General features: G+C 47.6%; 2 protein-coding genes across 6 annotated transcripts; both read right to left on the bottom strand.

Annotated features, from left to right (window-relative positions):
- Positions 1 to 59: 59 nt before the first annotated feature.
- Positions 60 to 6,265, bottom strand: VTCN1 (V-set domain containing T cell activation inhibitor 1). Its single transcript, XM_042809620.1, is given in 6 exon segments — positions 60 to 612; positions 1,751 to 2,029; positions 3,410 to 3,757; positions 5,142 to 5,211; positions 5,213 to 5,465; positions 6,234 to 6,265. Coding segments are annotated over 6 exon segments (1,104 nt in total). The 3' UTR covers positions 60 to 490.
- Positions 6,266 to 12,174: 5,909 nt separating this feature from the next.
- On the bottom strand, positions 12,175 to 19,580 carry TRIM45 (tripartite motif containing 45). Of its 5 annotated transcripts, none has more exons than XM_042810937.1 (7): positions 19,246 to 19,304; positions 17,736 to 18,371; positions 16,251 to 16,984; positions 15,512 to 15,641; positions 13,678 to 13,792; positions 13,335 to 13,461; positions 12,175 to 12,506 (listed from the first exon to the last, which is right to left on the bottom strand). In XM_042810937.1, the coding sequence occupies exons 2-7, from the start codon at positions 17,828 to 17,830 to the stop codon at positions 12,355 to 12,357; spliced, it is 1,353 nt and encodes a 450-aa protein (XP_042666871.1). In that variant the 5' UTR covers positions 17,831 to 18,371; positions 19,246 to 19,304; the 3' UTR covers positions 12,175 to 12,354. The 5 variants fall into 5 exon arrangements, with proteins under 5 accessions (XP_042666871.1, XP_042666872.1, XP_042666869.1 ...); XM_042810938.1 differs by lacking the exon at positions 19,246 to 19,304 and having other exon boundaries at positions 17,736 to 18,131; positions 18,248 to 19,066; XM_042810935.1 differs by lacking the exon at positions 17,736 to 18,371 and having other exon boundaries at positions 19,246 to 19,580.
- Between the last annotated feature and the right edge of the window lie 6,611 nt (positions 19,581 to 26,191).

Genomic DNA, 26,191 nt, shown 5'->3' with positions numbered 1-26,191 from the left:
TGTTGTTGGCAGGGATAAGAAATACAAAGAATACTGTATCTGCTGTGATTGTTCTGCATGGAAGGACAGAGGTGTTCAATTTAGCTGATTTATTTATGTATTTATTTTGGTAGCTCATCAGTTTACCTCTCGAGCCCCACACCCGAAACTGATGAATCCTGCAGGCAGTTGACCTATGCTTTGTGATGGCCCCAGTGCTCCTCAGTCTAGGTGGGATTGCTCAGGCTGGCAGCTCCTTGTAGCCCTGTTCAAGGTGTCCCCAGTAAGCAGCATTTACTGTAGGTACCACACAGTGCAGTAGGATTATCTGAGTAAAGGGAGTGCAAGCATGGCTTGTGCTACTTCTTAGGGGGTAGAAGAAGACGTGAACGTGGCCTAGCAGAAGTGAACTGTATTAGAGACTCATAGCCTCTGATGTGTATATAAGGTGTATGCTTATCAGTTTCTCTTTTGAAGCTTACCTCCTCGTCCAACAGCATTTGCAGATGGTCTATATTGACAGCAGACACATGGGAAGCAGGAGCATCCAGTGACAGGCTGGAAGGGAGGAAGACACTGACTCCGTGTTCAGGTTCACGACATGTAAGCTGGTCTCTGTTGTAATGTTGAAATCTGCAGCGGATGAATAGTGAGAAGAGGCTACCAGATTGGAGAACATGGCAAAAAAGCAAAATCAGTGGGTAGACCTATTGCTCTTAGCTTTTCTGAATGCTGATACCTCTTGCTGGACCACACTGTAATGAAGCCCTCACTGCAGAAGAGCCATGACCCTTTCCATGTAGAACACAAAATAATAACCAAGTTCAAGGAGTGTTTGGACAGGGCTCTCAGACAAAGGGTTTGACTTTTGGGTGGTTGTGGGTAGAGCCAGACGTTGGACTCAGTGATCCTTATGGGTCCCTTCCACCTGGGGATGTTGTGTACAGTTCAATGATTCTGAAAACTGATTGTGTATACTAGTTTTACAGGAGCAAGATGCTGAATGGTTTCTGAATTAGGGGAGATAGGGATGATTGAGAAAATAAATCAATGAAAAAAAACAAAAAAAGAATTCTGTGATCTCTATTAGGTAGACATATCAGAGCTGAAGTCAAGTATCCAATGAGTTCCCTTCTGCACAGTGTTCCTCTTCAGAATAATTGAGACATCTAACTGAAAATACAAGCAAAAGCCTCCATACCCAGCTTGGAAATATACATATATGGTTTTAATCTTATGTGCAATAGAAGATTGCCAGTAGTTAAGCATCTGTCAATCTGAGTGGTATTACAACTCTTCATGCTGTGTCAAGTGTTGCTAACACAAGTTTGTCCTAAAATAATAGACTCTAGATTTAGGATGGCATAGATGACAACTGAACATTCTTAAATCCTGCTATATTTCCTTTCAAACTATGCTTTAGGCTCTCAATTATTGCATGCAGGTTTGTTACAAATGCAGTTATCTAAGCTGAAGTGGCTAAAGAAAGAGTCAAAAGTTGGAGGATTTGGTTTGAGGTTTCAGTGTTTTCAGTATATGCTCAGCTCCTCTGCTCTGTGCTGAGCACACACGGGACCTCATCTACCAAATATGCTAAATAATGCTCTGCTATTTTGAATCCAGCAGAGGAAAGCAAGCAGTGGCCCCTGCCTTCTCCTCCTTTCCCAAAACCGCTCCTCAGTACAGAGGAGGCAGTGCTGCAGGATCCCCCATCGCACACCACACACTGACTGAACTGTGCCTGTGGTCTCTGGGTGCTGTTGATCTCTACCTGTCACTTTGATGTTCCCTGTAGCCTTGGCAATGCTGTTTTCAATCACACAGGTGTACGTGGCGTTGGCTGTAATGTGGCGCAGAAAGGAAACCACTTTCACAGTGATGTCCTCAGAGTTCAGCTCATAGCTGGTGTTGGCAGCATGAGGCAGGCACTTCCCAGCGTTGCTGTATGCCATCCAGCGCACGGTGGGCTGAGGGAACCAGCGCGGCGCTTTGCAGCCCAATGTGTCCCCGCTGCTACTGGTCTGCACGTGGACCCTGGGGGTGCTGAAGGCTTGGGGAGGGAAGCAAGGAGAATCAGAAAGGTAAACATCTGAGAACCAGGCCCTACTTGCTTGCCAGTTCCAGTCATTCCTCACATCTCACATCTCAGTGCTGCATGTGGCCAAAAAACACGGGCTCAGGCAGTCTTAGAAACATAGAATCATAGAATCACCAAGGTTGGAAAAGACCTAAAAGATCATCCAGTCCAACCGTTCACCTATTACCAATAGCTCCCACTAAACCATGTCCCTCAACAGGGATGTCTGTAGAAGAGCAAAGTCTCCTTGTGACAAGGCCCTCCAGTTTGACCAGATCTGCTGAGGTTGTGGCACAGCTTTAGTGTTTTTAAGTAATTCTGCTAGTTACATTTGAGCTTGGTCCTCGACACACAGCCCAGGAGGTTAAATGGTTAAATCTAGCAAATACATAATGCTTCAGGTAACTATGAGATAGGTTGTTTGTTGCTTTGATAATCATGTTTTAAAGGGGTATAAATTATAAAAACAGGATAAAGATTGTGAATGTACTAGAATTTTGACTATGCAGCAGTTCTGGCTGGAGGTATGTCTTAAGGTATGAGAGAAAGAAGAAAAAAAACCCTTTTAACAGGCATAAAATCTGGATCTTTCTGAGATCATTCAGCAACACCCATTCTAAAAATAGGCGTTCTTCATAGACAGATGATTAGCTAGTAAACTGCATGTGGGAAATGTAAGAAACACAAAATGCAAAGAAGTATTAAAATAGAAATCTCCTTTCTCTGGAGCAAGGATATGGAAAGAGAGGATAAGGCCATCAACATCTCTGGAAAGCCAAAAAAAAACCATTTCTTATCCTCTTGTGCATATTAATTTTTCCAGCTCTGGATATTCAGCTTGGAGCATGATCAAAAGCCTTGGCAGAGCCAAGCGGCACTTTATGTCCTTCAGGACCTGATAGAGGTGGGAAAAAATTGTGTCAGCTTTCACCTTCTGTCATGCCACAGAATAAAGGAAACAGCACACTCACACAATGCAGTTTGGCCTTTCACAAAAATAATGTTTCAGACTTCACAAGAAGTTTCCAGCTCAGCCACTGACGCTGGGCTTTGCCCCCTTCTGAACACGTGTAATTCCTTCACCAAGTCTGGTTTCACTGAAACAGCATCTCAGGGAAAAGATCCTCCCAACCACCATCAGACTGTCCTACTCAGGTGTGAAGAGCCCCATGGTGACTGCCAGATGGGTCCGCCTTGCCCAACTCCTGCTCAAGCAGGAGAGTAAGGTGCCCAGGACAACGTCCAGGTGGTTTTTCCTGCAGGCGACCTGTTCTAGAGGCCTGACCTGGCCACATCATCCTATGTTTCACAGCGCGGGTTTCTTTTCCGTATCCCCAGACAGCATTTCCTCACCTCCCGTCTGGTACCGCAGCACAGCCGCTCCACTCCCTCGGGATGTGGTGACGGAGCACCTGTAGGTACCAGCATCAGATAGCTGCACCTCTCTCAGCTCCAGGGAAGCATTTCCACCCATCACCTGGTCTGCAAAAATGGCCGTGCGGCCTTGAAACACCACGTCTTGTTCTTGCAGGTGGTCCTTCCCTCCTCTGAACTCATGAACCAATCCGGCCACTCCAACTTTTGCCCACCGAATCACTATGCTGCCCATCCAGATGTCAGGCTCAAAGGTGCAGCCCAGGAGGCCACTCTGGCCAATGTTCCCAGGTGACGTCAAGGCGGTAACGTTGATGGAGCGCTTCCCTGCAAGGAGAAAGCATGGTGGCACGAAGTGCAGAGAGACCGGGCCAGTACCAGATTTGAAGACACTTCCCATCTGTGAGAAGGAGAACGGGGTCTTCAGGATTTTCTGCATGTTTGGCTTTGGGGCTCTGGACCCTGGGACAATTCCTGCTAACACAGTGTCAAACCCCCATCAGCACAGGCTGCTCCACACTTTTCCACCCCTTTCTTGAGCAGCATAAAAAAGTAAATGTTTCAGTTGCCAGAACCCAAGATTAAAACAACAAAACAAAAGTCCCTTTAATTCTGCTGTGAAAGCAGAGGTCAAGAATTCACTTACTGGGTGAACTGGAATTCAGCCTGATCAGCCAAGCTCATTCATGCCTATGACAAATCTTCTTGGAAATCCTGTGTGTGTAAATCTCTGTGTTATTTAATCCACACGGGAGCTCACAGTCTCCAAAGAGCACAGTACAGAGCCTCAATGAGGGGGAAAAAAATGGCTGAATTTTGAGAAATCACCAGTCCTGAAAAAAATAGTCCTGAGACACCTCTCAGAAATGATCCGTGTTGCATACTTGCTGCCATGATACGGAAGCAGAGCCCTAGAGTTGACACCATGACAACTCATGTCTCTTGCAGCATCAACCAGTGTCCATGCTCTGGGAGCTCCACCATTGCCTCACAGGCAAGGCTGATCTCAAGTGTAGCTGGCAATGTCTTGTAGGTGGCTTCTTAAATCATAGAATCACAGAATGACCTGGGTTGAAAAGGACCACAATGCTCATGTAGTTTCAACCCCCCTGCTGTGTGCAGGGTCACCAACCACCAGACCAGGCTGCCCAGAGCCACATCCAGCCTGGCCTTAATGCCTCCAGGGATGGGGCATCCACAGCCTCCTTGGGCAACCTGTTCAGTGCGTCACCACCCTCTGTGTGAAAAACTTCCTCCTAATATCTAACTTAAACCTCCCCTGTTTCAGTTTAAAACCATTCCCCTTGTCCTGTCACTATCTACCCTTGTAAACAGCCGTTCTCCCTCCTGCTCATACACTCCCTTCAAGTACTGGAAGGCCACAATGAGGTCTCCCTGGAGCCTTCTCTTCTCCAAGCTAAACAAGCCCAGTGTTTTTTTTTTTCCCTTTTTCTGTACTTTAAGAGCTATGCAACATCCAGGCTGTGGTTTAATGCCACGGAGCTTTGCTGAGAAATGTCAGAACAGAAGTCACCTGTGCAACTTTCACTCAGCCATCTTGCAATCATTACATTACATTAAAATGAAGCCTTAACTAAAATCTGGTGGATGGCCCTTCCACACAGGATCACACCTCAGGATGGAGGGTGCGGATGCCAGGGCAGGATTGTGTCACCCCTGGCACCAGCAAGGAATGCAAGTGGTCACATACCTGAGATACCAAACCCGATGATCAAGGCAATCACAGCAGCTAGGATGATAATGACTGTGGTAGTGCTATTCAGGAAAAAAAAAAACACTGTTACGATGCAACCTACCTCCCTTACACCTGGCGTATGTCTGCAGAGCTGCTGATAGGAAAGAGGCGGAGGCAGGAAAGTGACAGACTTGAAGTGAGGTGTTCTGGTGAGGTGCAGGACTGTGGTGGCGACAAGAGTTGCTGTGATTGCTCTTCGTCAAAGGTAGTGGATCATGTGGTGGAAGGAGAGAAGCCCCAGGTTCTTCCCCCAGAGCAGAGTTCTCCTGACTGCAGCCTCTGGTTCATGAGTACAGCCCTTCCCTACCAAATCAGATCATCCTCACTGATGAGGGAACAGTTCCCCAGAGAGGTGAGCAGAGAGCACTGAGACCCCACACCCCAAGCCATGCATGAGCAGCACGTTGATATCCACTTTGCAAGCTGCCCAAACCAAGGGGATGTGAGAAAGATGGAGCATGGCTTGTGCACAGACCATCCTGATCCCAGCTGCTGCTCAGCTTGCATGGGACACGCTCTGAGCAGCCGAAGCCTTTCCTACAGAATAAATCCAAGTGCAAGTGTCTCACACACCTCAGTGGAACCTCTGCCTTCATCCAGCTTGGAAAAGCTCATTCATGAGATGAAGAGATGCAGCTTGTTGGTGACTCAACAACAGGGACATGGAACCTTCCTCAAGCCTAGGATACCCTAACCTACCAGAGCAGGCACAAAGAGCCTTCCTCAAGCCATCACTGCCCTGGTCTGCAGCAGCATTCACTTCGAGATGGTATTTATTCCACCCATGCAGATTCTGGGACGTCTGTCTGCATTCTGGGTGCAATTGATGACCTGCAGGAGGGAGTCCAACAGATGCACTGCCTTACTGACAGTAAAAAAGAATCTATTCTGGTATTTAAGTAGTCTCAGTGAATGCAGTATAGGGTCAAGCTGCAAAGAACTCTTCTCTAGAAAGCTCCTGGCAGCAGTGTGATCCAGTCAAGCAGATAGGAAGAAGCAGCTCCCTCCCTCCTCTCACTCCCAAAGCAGACACAGATTATACTGTACCTCCAGAACATCACCTGGCCTTGGGATGCCATGGTCACCGCACTTACAAAGACGAGCCAAAGACCAACTGCCCGAAGATTGCACACAGTGTGCAGCACAGCCCCTGTCTTTCACACGATGCATTCTCCCAGGCTGTCCTGCTTAAATAACTGAACCCAGCTAAGGAGTGGTGAGTCCAAGCAGTGAACTCCCAGGAATGAGGAAACAGTATCTTGGCTCCCCCCATCAGGCCAGTCACTAGGGGGACAGGAGAGAATTCTTAAACCATCCATTTAAGAAGCATTTAATTTGATTTAAACTGAAAAACAGTCCAGCTTATGGTTCGGTAGCTGGCTGTTCCTGCAATCCGGCTGCAGCAGTCTCCTATGCAGACCCACAGCTGACCTGTCACTATATTCAGGACTACCTCTGGTCTCCCAGCTTAAAATCTCCAATTATGCTGTTGTCACTGAGAAGACAGGTCCTCCTCCTGGCTCCGTTTGCAATGTACACCTTCTGTTTCTCTGTACTGTGCTAAGAGGCTCCTCTGAGCTCAGAATAGCTGCACAGGTTTGGTGATGGTCACTTTTCTGACTGCTATTTTCTTCTGCTAGACTCTTTCAGACAAAATTACTCTTTCCTGAGCCCAGCTCCTGCTGCTCTCAGAGCTGTGGACATGAGAGCATGTAGAAGAAAGAAAGTGGACCAGATCTCCCAAGTCTTTCCCTCCACGCTTGGTCTCACTCATGGCTGGGGTTGGACTGAGTAGCTCTTGGGGATGAAGAGGTTGAGAAGGGCAGAGATTGTGAAAGACTGGAGAAGGGAAGGCAGCTTGCACCACTGCTGGGTTTCCCAAAAGGAAACCTGAATATCCTGTCATTTACATATGGATGGTGTTCCAGGGAAGATGGTGAAAAGGGGATTTTTCACAGTTCTTAGATACCTCCAGTATGTTTGGATGGTTACTGGGAGCTAACAGTTTTTCCATGCAAAGATGATGTCTGGAGGAGCTGTCAACAGTCCAGCACAGTGACCAGCCTAACAAACAAAGCAAATTTCTTTCTCTGCAACAACCAGAGGCCTAAATGAAGACCCAGCATATAATCAAAACTCATCAGTGACCAAACCAGCAGCAAAGACTGAGTGATGTTCAGGAGCACAGTAACCACCTAATGATGTATGTGCAAGATGTCAGATGTGTGTGTGCTCAATCTTTTGGATCACAATTCAACTTTTTAACATCAACTTTTTAACATTAACAGCTACAAGGAACAAATGTATCCAGGCATAGTGCATGACAGGTAGCAGACTTTCTAGACAACAAGAGAGCTGTAAGAGGCTGTGACTCTTGTATACACATGCATTGAAGTCAACCAAGTATTCCAAGTCATTTAGCACCCAGAACTCACCACTTCCAACCTCCTCACACCAGGCTGGTTACATGCCTCAGCTTGTGCGGAACCTCCTCCTATGTCTTACTGCCTTGCACTGATGAGTGTTGAGAGATTCACTCAAGAGAGATGAGAGATTCACTGAGGAATCTGCACTATGCCTAATGACCCGGTAAGAAGCAAAGGAAAATTAGAAAGCAGATGGTTTCCTGCTGGGTTAGGAGGCTGAATTAGCTGTCCATAAGGTCAGAGGAGTGCCACATGCAGTGTTACTCGTGTTGGGATAGGACTGCAGGACAGAGGAGCCAGGCTGGGACCTTCTCCTTTCAATGGTGGGTTTGTTTGCTGTAGGATTTTTGGATTTCAGTTCTTGATGTGTTGCTTCAGTAGGAGTGCTTAACTGCTAAGGTAATTGCTGTACAGGTAAAGGAGATGCCTGAACACCTTCAGCAAGGCAGAGATGTGGGCAGGGCCTACTTCCAATGCTCCAATTCCAGCTGCTATTGACAGCTCATCCATCACCCTACTGCCTCAAATAAAACCGAGGAGGGGCAATATTTCATTTGATAATCACTGCCACTCCGTGATTTTTGCAATAGTTTAAACTTAGAATGCAGATTTCATACAGCTTTTACTTCCCCTCTCCTTTAGTCTGGAATAAGTCTTTAATCTGAAGAGATCTGATTTATTTTGCAGCATTCTACTGATTACTCAACTTACCATAAACTAGTACAGCATTACTAGAAGCAAATAATAGTTCTGGGACACAGTGATCTGGTGGGAAATGGACTTCTGAGAAACATCCAGCTGCCCTCTCTGGGACCTGATTTACAGCTGCCTTTGGTGCACTGTGCAAAATGGGCATCTCCTTTCAGCATTAGTTCACTCTGGGTTTATGGTTGGGTTACTTCCACTTGGAAAAAACAGGTCTGCATCTCAAGGACAGACTGCACTGGTAGGACAAGGGCAAGACCATTCACCCAGGGTAAAATCACATTAACTAGTGAGCAACTCATGCCAGAGACTAACCCTCACCACGTTTATCCTGTAAAAAAAATGAGGTATTTGGGATATTTGCCAGGAAAAATAATATCCAGAGTACATGGCCACAGAGTCTGCTTAGATCTTACTGGATTTATTAGCAATATCTGACCAGATATGACAGCAGGATCTGGTCCCACCTGATCTAGAAGCTGGTGAACACCCGGAGAAGGCAGACATGAGCTCTTGGCTGAGGGAAGGCCACAGCAGGCAGTAGTTTTGCTGGGCCCACCAGCCAGTGTCCTAGAGCTGGCCACATCACATGCTGCCTCTTGCCTGCACAAGGGAACAGTGGGACCAGGAAGGACTGAAAGTTAGGAAAAAAGAAAAAAGCCAGCAGGGCTCAAGAAGTGGCCTGTGGGAGGCACATGTACAAGTACCAGGCCAGTCACTGCCCTTCACAGCACAACACATTTCTTTTCTCAGAAGCAGTAATTTTTTCAGAACAGTTCTCTTACAACAAGTTCATGTCTTATTTCAATGTCATTGGAAAACTGGAGGAGGTATCTGTGAAGGAGAGGAACTGGGAGAAGATGGAGTGGCATACTGACAAGCCAAGTTTGATGAAACACTGAAGGTGAAGGCACAGCAGGCTGAAAAAGAAGATGAAATGCTGGAGATCTTTCCAGCCTTCCGCTCTTAACATGAGTAATGATAGCACTGAGGTGCTTGAGAAGCATTGCAAATGGGAGCACCAGCAGACCCACCCTGAAGGCTGGGAGGAGAGTCTGATGCTGCCTTATCAGTTCTACCTGTGCTTGGCCTCACCTGACCTCGAAGGGAAGAAGGAAGCAGCACCAGTCAGAACAAGCTCTCATATTTCAAAATGTGGTGATGAGCCACGTTGAGCTAGAAGCTGGCAAATCCACCTACACGACCTGTGTGCTCCTGCCAAGGTCTGCCCTGATGTGGAACTCCACGTGGTCAGTGCACTCCTGTGGACTACCTTCTGCCTTGGAAAAGCCAAGAAGCCCTGCTGAACCAGCTTCTGTATTTCTGCAGTTTTCTGGGGGACAAACCAGACACTTGTGCATGGAGGTACAAGCACAGTTGTGTCACTGGTGTGCTTTGCCTCCTCTGAGAAAGGAGAGATGCCCTACGATACCCTGCCCTAGATACACCCTCTCTAGAGTCTTCCATGCTGAGGGGACTGTTCCAGGTCTTCCAGTCCCTTGTTCTTGCTGCATTTTTCCCTCCAGCTTTCTCACATTTTCCTGTTTTCCCAATCTGGGGATTAAGTCCTCCTCTTGCCTCTCAGATCCCATCCTCATCATTTTCTATTTTTATTTTTTATCAGCAAGAAAATTTGTCCTGAGAAAAACATGTATCTTTACTGTTGCAGCACTGTGCGTACGTCTGTCTTGAAAACGTCTTCATAAACAGAAGGACCAGCTGGTCTGAAATGACATCGTGCAAGCCAGCAGGATATCACTACACCCTAATCTACCAACTGCCTAAGACAGATCACCAACATAAGAGTTGAAACCATTCTTGGGCTATCGGGGACCTGTGCAAGACTCCTGCAGGTAAGCATGATACTCAATTGGCAAAACATTCTGAGTACAGAATACTGAAGGCAAACTGCTTGCAAGTAATGGAGGACAATTGCATCTAACTCCACAGAGGGGCTAAGGTCCTTAAATGTTTTCTATGCAAAATTCTCCAGGCTACCATGACACACAACTTTCTTTGCCAAAGCGCAGCGAGGTGGTCAGTCCATGAGACTGACTGAACCTTCAAGTCTACAAAAAGATTGTAACAAGGACCTGACCCTGGCAGGTTTAGCAGCCCATGCTGTCCAAACACTTCTCTCCCCCTTTTAAATGTACAGCTCAGACAAAGCTGACTTGCAGTTCTCTGACATTTTTGGTTCACAAGTATCATTCTCACAGTTTCTTGGAAAATGCCAGTGACTGGGTGTGTAAGGACGGCCTAACATGAAAACACATTCCTTTGTCTGAGAGAACTATGATGGTTTTAGACTGGAATTATGTGCTTAGAGGACAGTCCTGTGCTTATGTGTTCCCTCTGTAACTCTGCACGGAAGCTCCAATTAAAAAATACACATGTAAGAGCAGGAAGGCAAAAAACCAGACAGATAAGACATTTCTTTTCATGTTACCTGCTGGTACTGAGCACAGAGCAAGGACAAGAATGGGTTACACTTTGTTCCATTAAAGGTTACTTCAAGTTAAACTTTCACTTTGTATTTTCAGAGTCAGCAATTTGGAGACTTAAATTGCCTAACTTGGAGATTTAAACTGCCTAACCTTCCCACGTTTGACAGCCCTTTCTGGATGATTAATGGAAAGTTATAAACACCATTTGCATAAGAGTATCTGTCTCCTTTGCTGGGAGGAAGAGGTTCCAAAACTGGCTTTGTAAGATTAAAGAACAATCTATCAGTCTTCTAGCTCTAAGCAAACAGTGCAGATTTCTATTTACAACCTAGCTACTATTCATCAGAAATCAAGAACCAGTCCTCATGTTGACAGTAGAGCAGCATTCCTCTCACAGAATGACCAACAGTCAGACCTTTGTCCCCACCCCAGCTCCCCAGGCAGCATTACAAGCCCCTAGAAAGAGATAGCTGTGACTGAGGTTACCTCCAGGGCAGTAGCATTCCCAGCATCAATGCCACGAACGTGTTTTGTTCCAGAAGGTACATGCAGGGTCTGCTTCACCCAGGCAAGTAGCAGGCAGTAAGTGCCTCTTCCTCCTATCACAGATGTTACTTTCCCAGCCATGGGTTGGCAGCAATCATACAAATCCAGGAGAATAAGCCCTCCCTTCCATGCAGAAATTAGAACAAGCTCTCATTCTAAAGAGAGAGCATCGCCAGGGCCATGAAAGACAAATCCAGAAGTTCTGCTTCAAATGCATGCTGCTCTTCCTGTTTGGGACAGATAACTGCAATCTTGTACCTATGGCTCCTACAGATAGTCATACTGACTGAGCTGAGTGCTTTCCTGGATCCCGTATCACCCCCAGCAACGCTGTGCCCCACACTATCTCTGTGGACAAAAGGTGGCATTGTAGTTCCTGTTCCCATCACTGCCACGGGTTTTCTTCAAATTTCTTTCAGTGAAACTACTAACCTGCCTTCCTCCTACTTTGTGGGGAGAGTGTAATGAGACTCCAGCTCACCTGGAAAAAATAGGAGAGCTGCAAACAGAACAGTGGCTTCCAGGGAAGTGAACTGTACTATGAGCACACACACAGTGCCAAAATCCGGCTGGGTACCTGAGGTAAAGGCAGAAGCCATTCTGAGGCTGCCAGACCTCTCCAAAGCATGAACACAAACTTTCTGGAATGTGCCCCAACAAGCAGCTTTGGCCATTTTGAGAAGGACAGCAGACTGTCTGTCATGCAGAATGAGGCACATATTGACCCTCTTATGAGGTAGCTCCAAGTTTCCTCTCAGAGCCTGAACCCACAGGTCTTGAGTCGTCAAAAGTGCAGGCACTGGTACAATTCCTGGAATTTGCTCTTGTTTAGGCACAAAACAACCTTGCATACACACCCCAGGCAGAATATAAGGCACAGTTTTATTCTCCCTCACCCTCCTTTCTCAGCTCATACCCATCACTGTGTTGTTTTCTGGCAACGTGGCTCTTCAGTAGTTGTGGGGATCCTTGCGCCATGTGCTCATTCAGCAGCCAGTAGGAGGCCCCTGAACTCAACTGAGCCCCTGAGGCTCAACTGGCTGCTCAGAGTTCCACTGTCCTGAGCAAACTCCTCTGCGATCTGTCGCTGGGCAACGCACTCAGACATTCCGAGCTCATTTTGACTTGTCCACAGCATGACCAATGGGGACATCCAGGGTGACCTTTGTGTCCATGGCCACAACCTTGGTACCCACCTGCAAGAGAAGAGGCACTGTCAACCTGAACTAAAAGAAGGCCAGAAAATCCCAGCACCAGTGGCTTTCAGAGGGTGCTTCAGCTCCAGGATTTGTCTAAGAAAGGAAAGCACACGTGTATTTAAAACCAAAATTGACAGAGTCCCATAAAGAAAAGGGAACAACCATGAGGGATTTCCCCCTTCCAATCACTAGGGAAAGCTGAAGATTTCTGTCTTCTTCCCTGCCAAGTAATACAAGACATGGGCCTTCAGAACCTCCTGCCAGCTGCTATGGCCAGAGCTGGATACAGAGCAAGCACAAAAAAAAAAAACAACAGAGAAGAGGCTGTGTAATAAATTGTGTAATAAAAACATGCAGGATGCACAATGAAACATGCAGGCCAAGGTCAAGGAAGCTGGTTGGGATTAAACAAATACGGCAATTGAGCTCTCATCCTAAACAAGGAATGAGACTTCTCCAACAAACATTGGACGCTGTGTGGCACAGCCAGGAAGCTGCTGTGTTGGCAGCACTACAGCAGAACAGTCATGCTCAGCCTCACTGAGAAGGGCTGACAGATGATCATGAAGCTGCCCTGCCACATCTCCCACAGAGCTGACTCAGGTCTCTTACAGGGAATGTCCTTTAAAAACCTTCAACACATCTTGCAGCGTTTGTCACAGCTGCAGTCCCTTCCTACCAGAAGGTACATGCACAAGTTATCACAGTCCTGGTGAACAAGCAAGAGAGGAGCTGAGCTAGAATTATTCACACCTATCTACATTGTGAGTCTGAATGCAACAAACCCTTCTGATAGCAGTAGCAGAGGGAAAGCTGCACACTCACCTGGCATAGTCCCTCCACAGGCACAGCGAGCAGCTTTCTTTCCTCCACTTGAGCAAAACGTGCAGCAGTGGAACATGCCTTGGTGCTTGCGGAACTTGCTTTTCACCATCACAATGAATGGAGAGCCCTGCAGAGGACAAGCAAGCAGAGAAGCTGCTGCAGTGCATGCTACCCAATGTTGTGTCTGCATTTCTAAAAAGAAGCTGGGTGATCCTGTCAGTCACAGATCACTGGCATGTCTTAACTGCCAAGTGATAGAACCAACTCTTAGAGAGATTTAAAGCAAATACTTAGAAAGGAGAAGTATGTAAAGAAGCAATGCATAACAAACAAGAACTGCTACCTGTACATGCTGCCCTTTCACATACACGCAGACAGCATACAAGCCTGGCTCCTCAGGGCTGTAGGAAATATGGTAGGTCCCATCACCATTATCACACACTGTTGGTTTGACTGTACTATGAACAGAAAAAGAGAAGCCCAAGAGATCAGTGATTGACAGTAAATTGCTGTACATGTGAACTACTGTTTGGCCCTAGATTTCTGGTCAAGTCCTCATCCTCACCCCTGTTCAGCAGCTGTGGTTCTTGAGTGAGCCTGACAGAATGCATAAGCAATGCTCAGGCACTGAGTAGCTTTCACACACACCTGCTACAGGGAGCTGCAGTACCCATACAGAGGAAGTCGCACAAAGCTAGCTGTGCTGCAAGGATCTGCAGTAACCCAGAGCTCTGAAGGAGCAGATGACTGACAGAACACTTGCAGGTCAGATCATCCCATCCGATAAGAGCCCTCCAAAAGGGGGTAAACACATGGTCTTGTAGAACAATTTACTTTTAGAGGAGCCCATGAGGAAGACAGGACATAAACAGGGTAGGTTTGAATCACTTCAACTACTGCCCCAAATACACTGACCTCAACTCTTCTGTGACACTCTGATCAGCTCTAGGTCCCTGCTGGCCAATTTCCCTTCCCGAAATGAAGCTCAATGGGTGTCACACTACTTGTGGACAGTGACAGGAAAAACCATAATCCAGTTACTTGGGAGCTGATTGCCTACTTCACAGAAAGAGCCTTCCACAAAAAAATTAGCAGGCAGCTCTTTAAAGAGGGAGGTAATTTTCCTAATCTTTACTATTTAGTCTCATGTGCCCCACAACATGGCCATTTATAGCCTCACAGATTAATAGGTTGTATTCTCCATCCCCCACTATATATTACATCAAATATGACTGCCTGCATCACTTCCTGCCATGAACTGCGTGCTGATACTTCAGGCTCTTCAGCAGCTGCTGTGCCTCACCCTGAAGCCAGACAACTTTCAGCAACAGATGTAGAAAAACTGCCTAGGCATATGAACAGGAAACTGAGTTAACGTGGCCACAGCAACCTCTACCCTACTAAGCAAAAGCCACATAAACCTTACACGTACACCTCCTTGTACCATCTGTACACCTAATGAAGGTACAAAGGAGCAATATTTTTGAACAATGATCCTTCACTGGCAAGCATCTGTGTACCCAGCTCTGTTTCTGTATGAGCACATCAATACTTTCTCATATGAGAGAAGTTTAGCATCCTGTCTCTTTTCAGGTCATCCCACCAAGAAGAAAGCCTGCAACAATTGTGCTCGCATCTTGACTCAGCTGCATCATATGCACCCGAAAACCCCCAAGGATGTGAGAGTGCTCAACAACAGGAGAAAGTGTAATGAAGTATTAGCAATGCTTTTTTTTCCAGAACAGAAGTTTAGGCACCTCCATCAGCTGCCAGAGGTTCTGGGGCTTGATGGCTCACAGTGATCGTTCTTGGCATTGCAATGTTGTATGCTCATTAGGTTTTAACAAAAGCAGGAGCTCTAGGTGGCTGCTGGTAGGGGTGGGAAGCAGCAACAGCTCGCTATGCAATACTCACTGTAAGCTGAATCCTTTAAGAAGCCAAAGACCACTAAAAGATTCAATACAAGCACGAGCCAACAATGTCAAGCTCCACACTGTATACAACTGCTAGAAACCACTGCTACACTGGTGGGAAAAACCACTGTGCCTTTACTTCTTCAGATAGTGACTCAGACGTTGAAGGACTTCTTTAAACCTGTCCAAACAAGGAGGGAGTCGGGATAAGGGGGACAGAGAAGCAAACTCAGCGACTGGGGAGTTGTCTAGTGAAATACCCACCAGTCCTTCTTGTCCTTGTGGGTGATGGTGACCATCACGGCTTCTCCTCCTCTCCCCATCTGCTCTCCCGTGGTGTCATTGCAGAGTAGGGTAAAGCCTGTCAGCTCATTCTGATGGGCACTGCAGAGATCTGGAAGGTGGAGAAAAAGTCAAGTGAGGACTCAACAACCACAACTGCCATCTCCCACCCATGTGGTAGTATTTTAATCCTGCTAGAGCACACCTAAGACTCCACCGATAGGGTATATGTCTCCCTCCACCCACAGGAAAATGTAAATACACCACCTAGAGGTCTGCTTCCTAGAGGTCTGCACAAACCAGGTGGCCACCTGCCTACACTTCTGAGCCCAGCAGGTGTCCTTCCTATGGGCTTCAAGGTGCCCCACACACCCAGGAAGGAGCACGCCACCATACAGTGCAGAGCCCTAGAAACCTCAGCACTTGCACTGTGACACAGAAAGGACTGAGTGAGCCCTGGGCCTGCCCACCTGTGCTGCGCAGGCCAGAGGTGGCTGCACTGAGAGCTAGTCTGAACGTTATCTGTTTGCTGGCTCTTCCCCAAGTCTTTAGAAAGCAAACATCCATGAAACCACCTATGCCAGTTATTCCCTGGGCATTCTCAGAAAAAGGCATTCTTGTAAGGACAAGAAGCCAATACAGCCTTCAGCTGCATCCCACCCAGACACAGAGAATGGAAACGTGACTTCAGGGAGTAACCAGTGGTATGGCACCCTGTTACCTTCCCCATGCAGGGTACATTTGGCTGGATCAACAGCTTTGCAGATAATGGCCCCAAAAACCTCATAGCCTTGACATTGCCCTGCCCTCTCCTGGGGAGAGAACTGAATGCTGTCATCCTCTCTGGGGTGGGTGCTGTAAGCAGCACTGTTCAGCTTTGCCAGCCGGCTTGCCACCACCCCTTTGGTGACGAGGATTCCCAGGTCTGAGCCACTTGTCAGCAAGCGCTCCGTGAATTCCACGCCTGTCCTCATGTCCAGCAAGAGCTGCTGCAGCTGGGCCTTCTGCAAGTGCAGCAGGTTTTCCTTCTGCACCTTCAGGTCCTCCAACTGCTTCAGCAGCCGGTCCCGGTGCTCTTCAATCGCTTTCACATATCCTCTGGCAAACAGACTGATCTCCGCGGCCACGGCCTCTGCACGAGCACGGATGGCACTGCCCACACCATCAGTCTGGCTCAGCACATCTTCTAACGTGCTCATGCGCTGCTGGGTGCTTCTCAGCAGCTTCTGCAGGGTGTCCTTGTGCCGGTGCACAGCATTGCTGGTGAAGTCATAGGGGTGCTGCTGGTGCCTTTGTGCAACGCAATCCTGGCATACAGGCTGGTCACACTGCTCGCAGAACAGCCACAGCTCCTCTGAGGGATGGGAAGGGCAGAAGAAAGGCTTCTCAGCCTGGCTGCAATCCCTGGTGCTCTCCAGCTCCATCACGACATGGGAGGCAGTCTTCTTCTGTCTCCTAGAACACAGAACTTTATGCACGTTGGATATGAAATGCTAACATCCAAGAACGCTTACAAATGCCAGTCTGCAAGTCAAAGTGCACTGCTCCCTCCTGTCTCCCCTGAAATTTATACTACATGAAGGACTTGCATCTCTTGAGAACAAGCCTCCACACAAAAGAGGACACCATCTGTAAAGACCTCATTAGAAGCTGCTCTCAGGCCCCCCAGATGCTGTCAGCACTATTTTCAGACACAAGAACTGTGTGCCCCACCACTGCCACACACCCCAGGGAACAGGCTGCCAGGCTGCTACTGCCAGCAGCCCCTCCATGGAGCCTGTCAGGAGCGGGATGGTTGCAATCACCTCCAGAGCGCACTGTGACAAAGCCAGCAGGAGGAAGGCGTACACTGCCAAGTGAGAGCTGGCAGAAGGTGTCTCAAACAGAACTGCTCACCAACAGTTACTTTTAGATAGAAACAGGTGGTGTCAACCCAATGATTTTCACCAGTGTTAGATCTGCAGAGGCAAAGAAACTCTAAATGACCCTCTAGGGGAAAATCTAGTTCAGGGAATAGGCAACAGTCTGTGGTAAAATGTTTGTTATTCTGAAAGTCAACCCCCTTTTCCTTTTGGATAGATGCTACTAAGAGGATATGAGGGGTTGGACACAAAGCGTATTTTAACCAGATAGTCACCATTGCACATAATTCCACTGGAATGTTTCCATTTTCTGTTAGTTTGGACACTGGTAGCCAGTTACTGACCAGAAATGAAAGCCATCTCTCTTTTCTGTCTTCTGGACTGATGACTGTACATAAATAAGCTGTTTGTTGGCAGTTGCAGAGGGAACTCTAGCCATAAACAATTAAAAAGTCTGTGAGGACGAAGCTCTAGTGTTGTCCTGGCAATCTCGACATAGGGCAAGACATGGCCCATTACACTATTCCTCTTGCTTTCCAGCAATTTCCCTCAGGTCCAGCAAATTTTCAGTGCTTTCTAGCAGTATTTGCTTACATCCTCCACATTTACACTTCCCAGACTTCACTTAAGATTATCTCACTTATTCCAAGAGGCACAACAGTGTCACTCAGATCCTTAGACATCTTCCTTGTGCAGCAGGAAATCATTTCAAAATTGCTTTTCTTGGCCCTGGTTCTGCTCTGCCATCAAGAGAGAAAGCAAGTGTTAGTCTGCAGATGCTAATGGGGTGAAAAAATGATATCAAGAAATATGGCCAGAAGTGTGTCATTGGGACAGTCCTCCCACTGCTTTATACCTTGCACAGCTATTTCTGTCAATGCGGCGGGCTGCTATTCAACATCTCTGTTCATTATTCTTCAGCAGCTTGCATGGGCTATAAGGCATTAGCTCATCAGAATGGCATGCTGAAAATTGCAGCCCTGTGGAAAGGTAACTGAGAATCAGAGCCACCTCACAGGCACTGATATCTGCAGGGAGAAGGGAGGTGAGGAATTTGCCTCAATTCTTTCTGTGGAAAGACTTTGCTATTAAATGGAAAAAGGCAGAAAACATGGAGCAAGTAGGCCAAGCTAATTAACCCTGGCTGTAACTTCCTGGGACAGCATTACTGAAGGTTTTCCTGACCCTGCCTGTTGCCTCTTTGCTTCAGAAGGCTATTCAGGCTTCTGGTCATTTCTCTTCTGCAGCACTGCCCTCCTCTTCTGCTCGTACATTACCAGAACCCCACCTCTTCTTCTTGCTCAAGTGACACAACTCTCTTTGAGGTGAAAATCTTTCTCCTGCCTTTTCTTTAGTTTCCAACAGGAACTACATTCCAACAGAACTAAACTCCACAATGACTTGCACACAGCAAAGCTATAGCACTACTGCTGTAGGATCCTGGCCTCACACACATGCTGAGAGTGCACGCAGGATCCGTGGGCACAACAGTTAGGAGCATCGGGAGGTGGCAACCATAGCAATCAGGTCAGGTCAGTGTCAGGCCTGCCATTCCACCTGAAAGTGCCTGTGTACATACTCACGTTTCTGAAGTGAAATGACCCCACAGCATCTTAACCTCCTGCCACAGCCCTGGGCAGGCTGTTCCATGCCCAGCGCCCTGTGGTGCAGACCCTGTCCCTCACCCCCAGCTGCCCCTCTCCTGACTCAGCTCCACGCCGTTCCCGCGGGCCCCGTCGCTGAACCGTAAGGCTCAGCGCTGCCCCTCCGCTCCCTGTGAGGGCAGCCTCCCCAGCCCACCTGCAAGCAGGCTACAGCGCCGCGGCCGGCTCCCGGCAGCCCCGCCGCCCTCACCTGTGTGCCTGGCAGCAGAAGAGGCAGAGGCGCGCCCCGCAGGTCTGGCAACGCCTCGCAGCCGCTCCGTCGGCGCACAGGTCGCACCCCGCCGCGCCGGCGGCCCCGCCGCGCCCCAGCGCCGTGTAGTCCGGGATGAGCTGCCCGAGGCCGCCCGACGGCAGCGCCACCTCGGCGTCGCACAGCGGGCACAGCACGCTGAGGGCGGCGGCTCGGCCCGGCTCTCCCAGCGTCCCCAGGCGCCGCAGGCAGGGCGCGCACAGCGAGTGCAGGCAGGGCAGGAGCCGCGGCTCCACGCAGGGCTCGGCGCACGCGGGGCAGCGCGACGCGGCCATCCCGCCTCCCGCCCGGCCGCTAAGGGTCTCTCCCGCCGGCTGGCGCGGGCCGCCCCGTTGCTCCGGGCGACGGCGGTTGGGGGCGGGGGCGTCTCACGGCGATCCGCGGTCTTTCTGTGTGAAAGAGGGGGCAGGCCCAACCGTAAGGCGTCTTCCGAGGACCTCCAGCGACCACTTTCATTATTAACTTCAATGATGCTTTGGTTTCAGTTACATCAGTTGCTCATAATTTTGCTCTTACCCCTATGTCACCTTCCAATTGTGGTAGGCAATTCAAGGGATAGGTATGTTGGTGCCCTGTGAATATCTTCAAGAAACGTAATAGGCTGCAAAGCATTCCAAGAACTAGACAGGAACACCCTTCTCCATCCCTGTTCAGTTTGCTTTGTAGCTGGACAAAATGGAAGGGTAAAAAGAGAACATGTTAACGTACAGAGCTAGCAGTACTTTAAGGATGCCCTTCTGAGAGCACAAGAGCTCTTCATCATCCAGAATAAGAAATCAGGCAGATGAAGCAGGAAACCAGCATGGCTGAGCAAAGACCTGCTGGTCAGGCTGAGGGAAAGAAAGAAAAAGTGTAAGCTGTGGAAGCAAGGATGGGTGGCCTGGGAAGAATATAGGGATGCTGTCTGGATGTGCAGGGATGGAGCCAGGAAAACCAAGGCACAGATGGAATTGAATTTGGCAAGGGATGTGAAAAACAACAAGAGAGGATTCTTTAGATACATTTGGCAGAAGACAAGGCAAAGGAGAGTATATCTGCCCTAATAAAATTGAAAAGGGAGAGCTGGCCTCCTCAGACGTGGAGACGGTTGAGGTACTTCATGAATTCTTTGCCTTGGTCTTCACAGCTAGTCAGGCTTCTCATGCTTCTCATGTTCCCATACTTCTAAGCGGGTGATGGGGGAGCAAAATCACTCCCAGTGTAAGAGCAGAGCAAGTCCAAGACCACCTCATGAGGCTGAATGTGTACAAGTCCATGGGGACATGCATCCCAGGGACCTGAAGGATCTGGCTCACATGGTTGCCAAGTCACTCCATCATATTTGAAAAACTCTGGCTGTCAGGTGAAGACCCCAGTGACTGGAAAAAGGGAAACATGACTCCCATTTTTAAGAAAGGGAGAAAGGAAGACCTGGGAAACTACAGGCCATTGAGCTTCACATCTGTGTCCGAGAAGACTGTGGAGCAGATCCATGAGATGTGGAGAGTGATCCGAAACAGCCAGCGTGACTTCACCAATGAAAGATCGTGCTTGACCAACCCAGTGGCCTTCTACAATGGCATAGGTTATAAGCTCTTTAGGAAAGACAGGCAGGGAGAAGGGGAGTGGTACGCCCTCTACATCATTGACCACCTGGAGTCTATGGAGCTCCATCTGCTGATAGATGAGGAGCTGACAGAGAGCTTATAGGTTAGGGTTAAAGGGAAGGCAGAGGAAGGTGGCCCCGCATCATAGTGGGGCCACCTAATGAGGAAGACCAAGTGGATTGAGGCCCTCTATAAACAGATAGGAGCAGCCTCAAATTCACAAAACATGGTCCTCATAGGGGACTTCAACCACCCCGATATCTGTTGGCAGGACAATACAGCAGAGCACCAGAAATCAAAGAGGTTCCTGGAATGTGTTGATAACTTCCTCTTCCAAGCGATACAGGAACCCATGAGAAAAGGTGCTATGCTGGACCTTGTCCTCACCAGTGAGGAGGGGCTGGTGAGTAATGTGACGCTCAAGGACAGAGCTTTGGTTGCTGTGACTACGGAATAACAGATTTCAATATCCTCAGGTTATTAAAGAGGGTGCACAGCAAGCTTGCTACTCTGGACTTCAGGAGAGCAGACTTGGAAGTCTTCAGGGAACTGCTTGGCAGGGAGACATGGGAGAAAGCCCTGGAGGGAAGAGAGGCCCAAGAAAGCTCAGAAGGCCAATGGTATCCTGGGCTGTATCAGGAGAGTGGCCAGCAAATGAGAGGGATGTGGTTGGCTCTACTCTGCCCTTATAAGGCCCCATCTGGAGTAGCGTGTCCAGGCCCAAGGCTCCCAGTACAGAAAGGATGCTGAGCTGTTGGAGCAGGTCCAAAGGAGGGCCACAAGGATGATCAAAGACAGAGGGATTTGGGCTTGTTTAGCTTGGAGAAGGCTCCAGGGAGGCCACATAGTGGCCTTCCAGTACATGAACGGAGCTATAAGCAGGAGGGAGCCCAACTTTTTACACTATCTGATAGTGATTGGACAAGGAGGAATAGCTTTAACCTAAAAGAGGGTAGATTTAGGTTAGATGTTAGAAAGAAATTTTTTACTCAGAGAGTGCAGAGGCACTGAAACAGGTTGCCCAGAGAGTTTGTGGATGATCCATTTCTGGAGGTGTTCAAGGTCAGGTTGGATGGGGCTCTGGGCAGCCTGATCTAGCGGTTGGCAACCCTACCATTTGCGTGGAGGTTGGAACTAGATGGTCTTTAAGGCTCCCTTAAACCTAAGCCATTCTGTGATTCTGTGATAAACGCTGACAGGTGATAGAGTAGCACAGTTACAAAAACAAAACAATGCAAACATCTCATTAAAACAATACACTAAACAATAAACATTTCCTTTTGCCACATTTCACAAAAGTTGATGGATGGCTAAATATCCCCATCATTTGACCCAAGATTTACTTGAGGTGGAATCCTCTTCAGACTTTTTCCTGCTATTGTTAAAAATGTCTATCGGAACCACTCAGTACATTTGCACTGGGTGACCTACTCTCCCTATTGCACTTTCTTTGCCAGCTCCTTCTTCTTTTTCCTGTTTATCTGCTTCCTGTTTCCTAACATCAAGCACAGGATCATCATGCAGAGACATGGAAAATTAGATTTCCTTCCCTCTACTTCTCAAGAGATTTGTATAATATTTCCATTGTATTTGCTCATTAGTCTATCTGTACAAGAACTTTATGCTGCCTTCCCGTTAATATTTTTTCTGATGAAATACTGGTAACACTTTGTACATGTACCAAAAAGTCTTAAAAGCCCAATTTCCTTCCTAGACTCCTTCCTAGTGAGTAGCGTGGGCATAAATCAATGATTAAATGTGGAAAAGGGTGTCTCAAACTTCTTTGATCCTATATACTGTTACTTTTAGGAAGCTCTTCCTGAATATCTTGCCAGGAATAGTGAACATGACAGCAAAGCACAGGGCAGCTGACCTTGGGCTTCCAGAAAAGTCAAAGTGAAAAGATCATTGCTGCTTTCCAACAGCTCCAGCTCCACTGTAGGTCTGCCAGCCCTAGGGAGCTACCGTGGTGTAGACCATTCTGAGAAGTCACGCTGATCTTCTGGAAATGCTTTTGAAGCAGCACTGCTTGTTTCTGCGCAAACTGTTCTTTATTGTCTATCCCCTAGCCGTGCAGCTAACAACTCTTCCTGTTTATATCAACCTCACCTAGAAAATCCAAATCCCCAGTTCAGCAAGGACTCAACACTGTCTCCCAGCCTGGGCTGAATCTCTTTCTCATTTAGCAAAACGCGTGCTTAACAGCAAGAGGCACTCAACTAGGGGAAGCAGTGTTTCTGTACTGTTCATTGGGCTTCTGATTCCAGAATATTTGCTATGGGCTGGCAGAAAGTCCATCAGGGTGTGCAAGCTGAAGCTGCACTGAACTCTCTGCTTGTGGCATAGCTGCGTGTAACCCAGGCTACAGACTGAGAAACAGAAGAGGAAAATGGGGCAAGTGATGTCATAAGGCTGATGGGAAAATGAGAGAGGGTGAATTCACCTACGCATCTTGGGCCAAGCTTCTGGGCTTTATATGTCCTCTAACACTGCGCCAGTCTAGCTAATGGCCAGTGCCATGTTTCTTATGGAGCCACATAATTGCCTTTTTCTTTCCTTCTCTCTCAGTGACAGAGGTGACTTCAACCAGCAATGAAGGAGTAGGGCTGGTCTCTAAAATGGCAAAATCTGCCTTCTGAGAAGAAGGTGCCTCTTGACTTTTGCCTGTGCTGGGCCTGGAAGGCAGAGGAGTACATTGCCCCATGCCAAATCTCACATGACACATTTTCTACATGCTGAGGCCCGGGGAATGCGACAGCTGCAGCAGGGTGCTCACACTGATCCCCCTGCTTGGGTCTCTGACTGGGTAGAGAAAGGAGGCCATCTGCCCTAGAATCTCCCATGGACTTTCTGCAGGGCATTTCTGGGTGTGCTTGCTCTTCTGAGAATCACCTTCACTACCAAGCACCTCCCTTCACACATATGCAAACTCACACCTGTGAAAGAGGCACCAGCTTCATATGCAGGTTCTTGGCTGGATCCTGAAAGAGCAAACTGGAAGCAGATGGGAGGAGGGGGGGCATGACACAGGCAGCAAAGAGAAAGCTTGATCTCTCATCTACCTGATTTGCAAGAGGTTTCAGGCTGGTCAAGTGGTACTCTCTTCAAAGGGCAGCAGCTCTGTAAAGACAAAGGCAGCTGCAGTGAAAGTCCCCAGTCATGCTGTGCTGGCTGTGCTCTGGCTTGTCCTTGAGCAGGCATTCCTGCACCCTGCAGCCAACCACCTGCTTTCTGTCTGCTATTTATACTCTTTTTAATCTTCCCTGAGTCCTGCCTATATTTTTGGAAAGAAAGATAAAACTGGATTTTTTTCAAGTCAGGTTTTCTAAGGAAGCAATTTGTGTGTGACATCTCTGGGTCCTGCCCATGGCTTTTTAACCTGCTCATAAGCCATAGTTGAGACAGGGAATGTGATCTTCATGATGGTAAGTTCCTATAAGCTATAGAAGATTGATAAGAGTGCTCACACCAAGATGACAACACAACTGTTCACCTTTCCCTTCACTGCCCATGGGGGCCACAGACATGTTACATACAGTGGAGGCTATTGAATGGGGTGTAGCTATTACAGGGTGACAGCTCCGCTACTTGCTTCACTTGCCCCCTTTACTCCTCTCTTCCCTGTGGATGAGACATTGCATCCACTCCTGTTTAGATTTTGGCCAGAAAGCATAACTATATGGGGCAGATGTGTCCCAAACTCTATTTTCCTCCTTGTGTTGCTACTCAGACCTTCTGCTGCATTTAAAAAACAATAAAATAAATATGTGTGTATGTATATATATACAAACACAGACACATAAGAGCAAGAAAGTGAGTATAAAGGCTTTTACTCAGATATCCCAGGAAGAATTTTGGGATCTCTACTTTGTGATAGCTCTTCTTAAGCACCTCACTCATCATTCTTACCTTGGACAGTCACCCATCATGTTGTCCAGGAGACTGCAGAGGAGGAAAAATAGCCTTTGTAAGAAAACTAGGAAATGCAGGGGTTTTTTTTCTGTCTAAGCTTCTTCTGAGACAATACTTGATAACCTGAGCTGGCAAGCTTGCTGTCATGAAAAAAGGCACTCTCCCTTTTCCTCTTTGTTGCTATCTTGCACCCAGCAGTTTTCAAGAGGGCAGGGCTGAGCTGAAACTTGTGACAAATTGCTATTAATTGTGAATTAACTGTGCTGCACAGCCTCAGGGAGGGGGAGGATGCCCAAGCCTGGCAGGTTCTCCCTTCAGCTCTTCCCCGTTCTGTGCTGGAGGTCTGGAAGTCCACTTCTCTGCAGCTAGTGAAGGTGTTGCAAATTACTCCTGCAGTCACACACTTTTCTCCAAGCTGCCCTTCCTCACCTGCCTTGTGCCTTCTTGCTCCTCTAGCTCAGAGAATTGGTAGCTTTGAGGTAAATGACTTGTGCTTCCTGCACCTTGAAGGCATGTTCTCAAGGCACTGTACTTACTTAAATGTCTAAGAACTGAAATATAAAAAATATATACATATTAATGCATCTACCTGCCCGTTATTAGGATGATAAATTGTGTTCTGAGTCTTGCACCTGCTCAGAGCGCAGCTGTCACAGTGCTGGGGGAGCTATCTCTAAGACCAGCCCAAAGATGAGATAGCACTGTGGGAGGACTGGAAAACATGGAGTTTTCTACAGCTTGCTCTATGCTTCAATTTCTCCAGCTGGAAGAAAAAAAAAAAAAAAAGCAAAAATAAAAGCAAGCTCTGGACAGCTCACAGGTTCTTTAGATAACAACCACTAAGTCAAATGCTAATCAAGCACCACATTTAGCTGTATCTGTATCTAACTTTCTCATTAAAAATTTAGGATTCTGCAGACCCAGAACAGCCCCACAGAATGAACTGCCAGACTTGAATTTGCCCAATGCAGTACTGACTGCACCCATTCAGGATAACTGTTACATTAAGACAAACATTCCTCCACCCAGTAGATCTCTTTCTTAAATTTTGCCTCTCTGTCTGCATCACTGGAGGCATAGCTTCACCTCTGTGGCAGGCTCAAAGTGCAAGCCTGAACAGAGTTTTGCCAGTAGCCTACAGGGTTCAATGTGAGTTGTGCATGGAGTAGGCTTAGAAAGATAGGAGTGGTGCTGCTGCACTGAATTCCTAAGATAGCTCTGACAGTTATGTCAGCATTTTCATTCAAAGGCACGAAATAAGAAGTGCCTGCAGAAATGTGTAGAGAAACCTCTGAAGAATAACTTTGATAGTCCTCAGTATGGTAACTTGTAGGTATTAAAATTTAATCATTGGATCTTATACTATAGCTACTCTGCATCACAGCTGA

This window comes from Centrocercus urophasianus, unplaced genomic scaffold (assembly GCF_019232065.1).
Source record: "Centrocercus urophasianus isolate 14NV4802_14NV808 unplaced genomic scaffold, USGS_Curo_1.0 seq_12, whole genome shotgun sequence".
In the NCBI taxonomy this organism is placed as follows: domain Eukaryota; kingdom Metazoa; phylum Chordata; class Aves; order Galliformes; family Phasianidae; genus Centrocercus; species Centrocercus urophasianus.
This window is presented reverse-complemented; position numbering and strand designations above follow the sequence as displayed.

What these genes read in the sequence shown, in the direction of transcription:
- TRIM45 (XM_042810935.1), bottom strand. Translation starts at nt 19,580, where the DNA reads ATGGCCGCGTCGCGCTGCCCCGCGTGCGCCGAGCCCTGCGTGGAGCCG. An exon ending in TTCTGCTGCCAGGCACACAG is followed by an intron (nt 16,985 to 19,245) that starts GTGAGGGCGGCG and finishes TCTGTGTTCTAG; the next exon opens with GAGACAGAAGAAGACTGCCT. An exon ending in TGAAAGGGCAGCATGTACAG is followed by an intron (nt 13,462 to 13,677) that starts GTAGCAGTTCTT and finishes TGTCCTCTGCAG; the next exon opens with GGCTCTCCATTCATTGTGAT.